This window comes from Nilaparvata lugens, chromosome X (assembly GCF_014356525.2).
Source record: "Nilaparvata lugens isolate BPH chromosome X, ASM1435652v1, whole genome shotgun sequence".
NCBI lineage: Eukaryota > Metazoa > Arthropoda > Insecta > Hemiptera > Delphacidae > Nilaparvata > Nilaparvata lugens.
This window is the reverse complement of record NC_052518.1, coordinates 59,641,767-59,651,978: the sequence shown is the minus strand read 5'-3', so window position 1 is coordinate 59,651,978 and position 10,212 is coordinate 59,641,767. Positions and strand designations below refer to the sequence as shown.

The window sequence follows — 10,212 nt, the reverse complement described above, 5'->3', positions numbered from 1 at the left end:
GTACCGTACTCAGTGATAACAGCCAGCGTTCGGGGTCGATGGATCTTTCAAATCTTTGGAGAAGTAGCTTCCTAAAATCTTCAAAAGTTGCTGATTCGAGTGTAAGCTCTGGGTGGGCTTCAATACACGATGCAGCCGCTCCCGTCGATTTCAAACGACAAATCAATTTTTTGTCTTGATCGTCCCAACTTCCCGTTTGAGCTACAAGGTCGATGTTTCGTAGAAACTCTCGTACATTTTGGGTGCTTGATTCACCTGAGAAATTTTTAATGAGTGATTGTAATCCTAAATCTTTTCGCTTCGCCACCTGCCTAGTGTTACTGCTACTTCCGGAAGCCTGATTTCCGGCAGCGTCCCGGTTGATTTGTTCTGTCAATTCCCTGTTCTGTTGTCTTAATCTTGCTAGCTCCTCCCTCTCCGTGGTCGTCTCGTTCTGATCTTCCGCATCTGACATGATTGTGGATAGGTGGTAACTATTCTCTATATCTATCTACTCCGAATTAAAGGGTGAATTTGAAGGGTCACTTGAATTGAATCAGAGTTAATTAACTCAAATTAATTCTCCTAAATCAATCAATCAATCAAATAGTCAAAAATTCCTAACAGTGCATCGATCATTTCAATAAGCATTGAGAACACATTGTGTGCGTAATGGTTGAAACTTGGCATAAGGTCAACTATGATTGATACAAGCTCTACAATGAATTCGGCGACATTGTATGATAATAATCTACGACCATTAGGCATTTTTGCAGCCTAATCCCACCGCTGGGGCCACCAAATAATGTAACCGAACTGGCGGGTAGATCTGGTAGCGGGCCCAACCAGTTCGGACATAAACTTAAACCTAGTTAGGAGGTCGGCCCAGTCCTGCCTATACGACCCTGGAAGAGGCCCTCTGAGTTCAAGTGGGTTGAAATCTCAACCCCAATGGGAAAGAGGCACAAACTCCTCCAGGAGACGCAGACCACAGCAGAACTGTTCGACTCTCCCTCTTATCTATTTAACATGCCTTAACTAAGTGAGAACAAGGCGACTGGAGAAACAACGACTGTTGAAATGAAATAGATTTAATTTACGAAATAAATTGATTAGATCAATATTATGTATCCCTCACTAGTTCGCAAGAATGTCCAATTAGTTGTTAACGTTGAAACATAAAATTCTTCTCAACTCACATTAAATTCGAATTTTAATACTACACCAAATTAATGCCTTAGACATCGGCTTAAAAAGTAACATAGGTACACACATTAAATACTCTCTACATCATAAAATATGCAACTGTCGTCAGGATAATTGTTAACAAAATTATAACTGTCTTCTCGTTAATGGTACAATTGAATAAAATGGACAAATTTATTATAAGTGTTCCTCAATAGTAGGCGAGAGTATCCAATTAGCTGTTAACGTTGGAATATAAAAACCCTTCGCCACTCTCGTCCAAATCAAATTCTAATAAAACACTAACATTTCAATTAAATAACATTCAGAGTAATTATCAACTTGGTCAATTAAATAATATTAAATAATAATAGCACAGTACAACCTATCTCTTACTCCAGCCGCCAAATAGACTAAGATAAAAATAATTCTCGACAATTTCAAAGGGAAGGTTCGGTCAAATATTAATCAATTATAGTGGCCAGAATAGATTCACTCACCCGTGATAATAATTCCGAGGGTCACTTTCATTAGGATCCAAAACCGCATCTTGGCTTCTGGATTCAGGTTAGAGTCACACGAATACGTTGTTCCCGCGAATTAATTTATTGTTCTCACGGAAAATAATCACACGAATAAGTTCCACAAAATATATCAGAAAACTACAGGCGAACTTTATCGTTCATACTTCAGGAATAAGTTCAACAAATTAGCCTATAACGAAAAACTGGAACCAATCCTTATTGTCCGTATCGCTCGAATAATTTCAACAATATTATAACGAAACACAAAGAAAGATTCTATCGTTCATATCTCACGAATTGTTCAACATAACACAACGAGTACAACGAATTAATTCGACATCAACTAAACACTAAAGACACATTTTATCGCTCGTAGCACGCGAATAATTACAACAAATATAACGAATCAATTGAACTTGATTTTTATCGTTCGAATCACAAAATAAATTTAACAATATATAACAATTAAAACTTATTTCACCGCAGTGCGTCTCGCGTTCGAGAGTAACCGTTCGCTCAGGAGTCCATCGCTGACTGACTCGAGGGCTGTCCATGGACATTACCCTAGCCTAAAACGCTTGGGAAACTCACCTTTTTCTCACGGCAGAGAAAGAGTGAGAGCTCAAAATTGGAGAAAGAGATAGTTCCTCGTGGAAAACTGTCACCAGATTGCAGTTTTTTCTCCACGAGGCAGAAGAATACGCTGTACTGTGCACAATTCTTATATTCTAAAACGCAATAATCTATTTCTCACACTAGAGAAAATTGAAATACCCTCACGTCTAGAAAAAAAATGAACATTAGAAAATTCAGTCCGATCACGCCATCGAGTCCAAAGTTCAATGATTTTAGATTGGCGTATCATGAGAAATAAAAAAATTAAATTAATTCACCTCCTCTCAATAATTCTACCCATTTACACCAAAATGGTAAAAGTACCTCTGACGCTCTAATAAAATTCATCAATACTTTTGCTGTATTGTAAGCTATTGTATATAAGTGTATAAGCCAGTATATATTGTAATCTACATAAATAAAGTACTCAATCAATCAATCAATCAATCTGTCATGCTCTATTTCAGAAGAAGAAGAAGAGGAAGATGATAATGATGATGCTCTCTCACTCCCTCTCACTCTCTCTCTGTTATGCTCTATTCCATTTATAGATAGTCTAGTCATGCTCAATTACATTCAGTCACGGTCTATTTGATGATTTATAGCAGAGAGAGAGAGACATTCTACTACTACTGCCAGATTTAAGTGAAACGAACATCTTACTGACAGATTTAACTGAAACATCTTTGTCTAAGACATAGATTCAAGTGAAACTCTAACTCTCAGATTTTCACCGAACCTCTATTTGTTAATTGCTTGCTTTCCATCCATCAGTTAAATTCTAGATGTACTTGACAAGTACGAGGGTATTTTACCATTCTTTCAAGAATACACGACCAGCAGTAACATTCAAATCCCATCTTTTGCTTTAAAAACTCTTTATGTTGTGTGTATTCAGCACAGCTGAATATTCTTTTGGAAGAATAATAGTGAATTCAAAGTTGTCTTCTGAATCTATATTGATATAAATTAAATCATCCTCACCAAATCTTACATTCTTAACATGGAACCAATCAAACCGAAAAACATTATGTAATGCTTTAATGGGATATATCTCCAATGAAAGTTCATCGAAAGTTGACATACCAAAGTGTGTCATTACTTTGTTGCAGCTTTCACTCATCTCACAGCACAATGTAGCAGCATCTATAGATAAGGATACACTAATAAAATTACAATCATATGCATGCCTCCTGTGAGACAACCTTGGGTGATATCATTAAGCACCAATTCTCCTTCCACTTGAACATTAGCACGTTTAAAATTTCAGTTCAGAGACCTTACAAGGACAAATGAGGTTCTGGTCTAATTCATCACTTGATCATAAGCACGTTTTACAATTTTACTTCACAGAGCTTACAAGGACGAGCTTACAAGGATGCATCTCTGCTCTGATTCATCTCAAATTCGAACATTAGCACATTTTTTCCATAATCTTGTTCCACCTTGGAAAATCCATTACAATTGGAAAAAATGGTTGTTAAGTAGAGAACACTCTCACATTGAGATAGGATGTAGCTATCTATTTCTCATGCGATTTCTCCCAAGCAACTTGCATAGTGAAATCAGTTAAAGATTGAAGTGATTCTAACTTGAGGGTTTTAAAACATTTGCACAGATACTCGAACCAATTTTTTCGGTGATTAAATCGCCTACTTGATCTTCTGTCAAACTATGCTGTTTTGCCTCGATCCAATTCATATGAAAACTAACCTTCGCTTAGTTCCTTACTATTTGGTAGGCTATTTTATGAACAAATAGAGTGAGATAATCGATAAATGCAGGTGAACATTGTGATCTTGTCACTTCACCATCCTCAGTATTTTTAATTGAAGATGCTATTTCCTCACAAATTGTTTTGACTGTAGCTTGTAATTCATCTTTCTTAATAAATGCTTGCATTTCACTACTCAGATCATTTTTCAATACATAAGTTTTGGCAAACATAGATAGCAATGTATTTAAATTTTTTTTTAAACAAATTGTTCAATCCCCTCCATAAGATTTGTCTTTATCGTATTGCAGATAATCGATCTTCAAACTCTTGTTCTGTTATAACAATGTTATTCAATGCTTGCACAGTTTTATCCAAATATTCCTTTTCAACCGATAATGAATGAGTTTCATTTACTCTAGTAAAAATTTCTGTGCTAAGCTGTTTCTATCTGGTATTTAGATAATTTCTATCTAATACTTCCAAATTTTTAATTTTGTCTGAGATAACTTTCAATTTCTCATCCAAATAATTCTTGTCAACTTTTTTACCATTGATCATATTCAAGTGCGATCTAAATATCTCTGTTGTTGATTTGAGATCATGTAGAGAATTCCCCAAATTGATAGATTTCTCTTTAACTCTCCTATAGATATTGTCAGATACCTGTTGTAATGTACTGAAGATGTGTTCCTTTTCAATCTCGTTCAATCCAATATTCTCAACTATATTAGATAATTGTGAATCTAAATACGAATGCAGAGATTCACTGACATCCTGTTGATTTATTGCCTGGATTATTCTCTCACTAAAACCAGAGACAAGAATAATATAGGAGACATACCATGCAATGGTAATTTCTGGTTGCAAATTTTGCTAGCGAGATCTGTCGGAGCCTTATGTAAATTGAATTATTACTCAGGCTAGTTAGTGGCGTTTGTAGCGGAAAAGTTGTGTACTTGGGAAATAGCAACTGGTTTTTAAGCGTTGTGAGGTTGGTCAGGGTTTTTGTGTCTGAGTAGGGAGAGAGTGAGAAAACTTTATGCTTTCTCAGCACTACCACTGAGAATGAATTGTTGTTTTATTGCTCGCTCATATTTCATTTCTGCCGGCACCAATCATTTTTTTCAAAACACAGACCAGAGTCTGTGCTCCGAGTAACCAGCAGTGTTTCAGTGTACGCGCGTTATTCTATTTCGTACTGATTGGAAGATTGGAGATTATTTAACTTCTGTCACCATCCGTTGTATACATCTTTTCTATTCTTGATAAGTAAACGTGTTTATAATATTCAATTACAAACAAATTAAGTTAACATTGCTATTTGGAAAAAATATCAAATTGATAACCTATTGCCATCACATGTTTCATTTTCTATTCTCTTTGAGTTCTAAGGTGCTAGTAATGAGAATTATTATTCAATTTAAAATAATATTAATAATTATTGAAAAAAAAACTATTGATAACCTTCTATTGCTATGAGTAATAAGATGCTAGTAATTAGAATTATTCAATCCAATATTAATTATTGTAGAGGCTCACTCAACAAAATTGACAACATTTTTTCTTTGTAAACTCTCCAAAGATGGACTGTCAATATGATGAAATACTGTATATTACAGTAATATGAATTACAAACCTTCAAATTTGTTACAAGCTCCACAAAATTACTACTTTTAGGATGCTATATAGAATTATGAGCCAGAATTTAATTCTATGACTTTGAATGGAAATAACATTATATATATATTGTATATAAGTTATAAGTTTTCAATTGAACCACATAACTGCTTGTAGAATATCATCCTTGATATTCAGGTAGTGCTGAGAAAAATTTAGAATTGAAGAATAAAAAGGATTTCTTTCTATGAAATTGAAAACATTGCAAAAATCAGTTTTTCTCTTGAATATCACTTTATTGGGTGTTCTGCTCTGAATATCTTGACATTGATAAAGATAATTATTAATTAAAACCCGGGAAAGCCTGAGTTTTCAAGGTTTTTCAATTTGAATGATATTTCATATTTTCAATACTACATCAACCCTTACCTAAAATTTGTGATCATTTTCCATTTTTACTTTATAGTTTTTTATATATAGCATGGTTCCATACGGTACCGCTAGGCTTTTATGTAAGCACTTCTGAGTAACTGATGTAGACTTGAATTTTCATGGTTTTGGTTGTGTCAAAGGATTTTAATCATTATTCTGGTGATGAATAAATCGATTTTATTGACAAATACATTTAAATTACATCAATCTATACAACCTAAAGGTTCATACAGCATGAAATGTTCATTTTTTTTTCGTATGAAACGTAACAAAGCATTTACTGCAAAGGCCAACATTGCACTTGTTACACTCTGATCTGACCCGTGATGTACAGTTTTCATAGGCACACCTCCTTCTTTGACTTGTTGGAGAAATGTAGTGTTTTATTGCATCAAACCTCAAAGCATCTGAGACCCTGGAACCTGTAGAACTGCATGGTGATGAGATAGGACGCCCACCTGTCTGTGGAGGTTTCTTATACAGTTCAAGGTAGGTCTGAGCTATTTCTCTCCGGAACTGAAGCTGTCGCATATCATTCCCAGCGTTTTTATATGTTAGCCAAGCATTGTGAATAGTGGCATCAATCAGCCAAGTGAATATGGGCCACCACCATTTCTTTCCTCGAACTCCAATGCGATAAAGGGAGAGATTCTCATCCATTCTATCAGTGCCACCCATGTACTTGTTATATTCTCCAATGAGATGAGGGCGAGGTACATTCATTTTCTTTTTTTCTTCTCGACAGTATCGTTGGACATTTTGTATAGGGTTGATACCATAGCAAGTTGAAGCCACAGTGACTACAGCATTATCAACCCAACGAGCAACTAAAATACTTTCTTCTTCACTCTTAGCAAACTCAAGTGTTCCTCGCTTTTTTCTCTTCAAGTCTTTGGATGAGGGAATTGCACAATCTCTAGGTAGTCGATTTTCTCTTACAGTCCCGGTTGCCTCATAGCCTCTTTCCTTCAAATGAGATAACAAATTGAAACTTGTAAATAGGTTATCAAAATAGAACCTTAGTGGAAGACATTTCACATTATCAGGCAACTTGTCTATCATCATCACCAAAGGAGACGCTGCTTTTCCAAAGTCAGCTTCATACTGAGTGTTTGCTGACATTTGTTTGCCTTGATATATATCAAAAGATACTAGATAGCCATCGACAGTGTTCACACACCAAGCTTTATAGCCAAACCTGATGGGCTTTCCCCGTATGAATTGTTTACAGGAGTGCTTTCCATAGTATGGTATCATACTCTCATCAAAATCTAAATGTTGTTCAGGCCTAAATTGCTCATGAAACTTTTCTTGCAGTAGATTCATAAAGGGCCTAAGCTTCCACATTTTGTCCTGAAGATTTGGAAAGTTGTTGTCAGCTAAATGCAAATATTTCATGATTTGAATAAATCTGTCTCTTCTCATTGAATTGTAAACAAGATTATTTCTAACATCAGCACCATTTTCCCAGTAATACCTTTTCCCAGAGAGGGTATTATAACCAGTCACAATTAGTATACCAATAAACACTTCGATTTCTTCTGGACTCAAAAGTGGATCTGGCTCATTTTTGAACAAGGCATATTTGGTTGACTCAAGTATTATTGTTTCAATAATCTGTTCATTGAAGAATAATTCAAATGCTTCAACTGGGTTGAGGGCACGAAAAGCAGTATAGTCACTATTTGGGAGAAGCACATTTTCAGCAGTTAAATCATGTTTTACCCAAGTACATGGATTTCTAGATTTCTTTTTTATACTATTTTTTTCACACTTTTTCTTTTTTGGTGGAGCATTTTCAGGAATGTCATCTCCCTCCTCTTCATTATTTTCATGCAAATTACTTACAGAAAGATCCACATTCTCATTTTGAGAGAATATTTCAGCCCCAGATCTAAGTTGCCGTCCACTCAAGTTGTCAACAAGTCCGCTTTCATCTTCTTCAGCAGAGTCTTCATCCGTCAAAACTACAGCTTCAGGTGGTTCAATGAAGATTCCATCAAAATTTATATCTTCATCTTCTTCCAGAATGAGAAGAGCCTCCTCCAATGTGATATCTCTGCAAATAAAATATCATATATGTATTATAAAAGTGTCTGTTTCATATAATATATACATCATACATATTATCATGTATGTGTTAGCTGGAGACATTTTTTGAGTTAGCTCTGTGTTGATTCCACTCTCAAATGTAACTATATAAATGCACCACTAATTCAGCACTAACTAGAAAAACATCTCCAATTATTAATACTGGAAATCTACATAAACATATTATATGTGGTATACATAGGTACTCAAAATCATCAGCTCTAAATAGTTCTGAAATAGCCTACATGAATCTCTTTGTTCATACTTCTAAAATTATTTGTAGTCTCATATATCACTTTATATAAATATTATATCATCATCTTAGTTCAAATAATATAATATTATACATTTTACATTATATATATTATGAAATATTCGCCTGAATATTTGTGGATTCAAATAATAGCCTTAAACACCAAATGGAATGGTAAGAGCCTAGTGGTACCAAGCGGTACCACAGAAACAATAATTGAGGTTATGTTAGTTTTGATTTATGTAATATCACTAATTACAGTTTAACACAAGCATAATAAATCTAGTAGTAAGTTCAATGAGTAATTCCCTAATTTATTATATACTGTTGTATATTTTATAGTACTTACTTGAAAACACAATCCATCTCCATCAGAGAAATATCACATAGCGAAAACAAACAGTATCAATGTCAAACAAACTGTATCTGATCACCTGAAAAGTATAGCCAGCTGTTGGGTACAGTATTGCCAACTGCTCCATCAACCTAAAACTAAATTTAGTTATGCCTTATGGATCACAGAAATTGTTTTAGCATGGCATGTATTATGGTACCATACGGTACCGATAGGATAACCTGGGTTAAAATACCAATAGGAAGTAGACATTCTCTCCGTTATCTGTAATATTATGATGAAAAGAATTGGCTTATACAAATATGGGAAAAAAATATTCATGAATCACGTGTCATCACTTCTGAACTACTTAACTTGACATTTTCCATATAGGATCTCAGTTCATCGAAGATGGTCATAGGCCTGTTTCAGTTCTTCACGATTTCAGTACCCATCAAGTTTTCAGTTTGTCAAGTGGACAATAAACATTTCCACTACGTCAAGTTCCCAGATTGTGATACTTTGCTTGAGGGGTCATCTATCTATCTATCTATCTATCTATCAACTATCTATATACAACAGAAAGCAACTCTTGTAGGGCATTGTTCCCAACCCCCGATAAAAAAATACTCTCAGGAGTATTAAAGGTCGTAAGTTGACTCCATTTAGGGAATCAAAAATACTTACACTTGCAAAAAAGAGATTGCAAATGAAGCTATTGTCAGCGAGAAAGCTGAACCAGCAGCTTCAACGAAAACTGAGAAATATTGCAAGCAAACCAAGGGCGATTAACAATAATATTATCATGGAAGCTGTCAAAAAAATATTCCGACACCTGAGAAGGTGTCGGATTTTGTGTGCAACTGTCAAATGCAGATAAAAAAAATAGTACATGGACAGAAGGTGAAAAGACACAAGCTCTAGCTATGAGGTAAGTGTTTCCATAATAGGATGAAATCGATGATAATTGAAATAGGGAAACATCTGGTGTGGCGCACTCACACATCTGTCCTTGCCGTTATGAAAATTTCCAATATATTCTTAAAATCAATCAGCTGACGAGATCAATTCTGCTATCTCTTCCACTGAATGATTTAATTTAATAGAATCAACCAAGTTACCTAGAATACATTCTAGGTACATTGGAACCAAAAGTTGCCTCTCTCATTAAGTTTGCATTATTTGAATAATCACATTTTTTCGAATTTCGAGCTTATTTTCAATTTAAGATGAAAATGATACTGGACATTAATTTGTAGAGATTTCCAAGCTTAAACTTTTCTACTTAAAATTTTTCGTTTGAATTGTATCTGAAGCCTGTTAATTGGAAATCTAAAATCAAACTTTGCATGGATGAGGTTGAGCTCCTGAAATTTTTACAGATGTGGGACTTGTGGCAGTTGATAGAGCTTATCAATGACTATTTGTATATAGGTATAAATTGGATCAACATCATTGGAGCCGT

General features: G+C 34.8%; 1 protein-coding gene across 1 annotated transcript; it reads right to left on the bottom strand.

Annotated features, from left to right (window-relative positions):
• Positions 1-1,399: 1,399 nt before the first annotated feature.
• LOC120354634 (piggyBac transposable element-derived protein 3-like) lies at positions 1,400-8,886 on the bottom strand. The gene is made up of 3 exons (XM_039442001.1): positions 8,763-8,886; positions 6,528-8,128; positions 1,400-1,455 (listed from the first exon to the last, which is right to left on the bottom strand). The coding sequence occupies exons 1-3, from the start codon at positions 8,783-8,785 to the stop codon at positions 1,400-1,402; spliced, it is 1,680 nt and encodes a 559-aa protein (XP_039297935.1). The 5' UTR covers positions 8,786-8,886.
• Between the last annotated feature and the right edge of the window lie 1,326 nt (positions 8,887-10,212).

What these genes read in the sequence shown, in the direction of transcription:
- LOC120354634 (XM_039442001.1), bottom strand. Translation starts at nt 8,785, where the DNA reads ATGGAGATGGATTGTGTTTTCAA. An exon ending in GAGATGGATTGTGTTTTCAA is followed by an intron (nt 8,129 to 8,762) that starts GTAAGTACTATA and finishes TTTTATTTGCAG; the next exon opens with AGATATCACATTGGAGGAGG. An exon ending in TAAGAAACCTCCACAGACAG is followed by an intron (nt 1,456 to 6,527) that starts GTGGGCGTCCTA and finishes GTGTTTTATTAG; the next exon opens with AATTTGATTTGGACGAGAGT.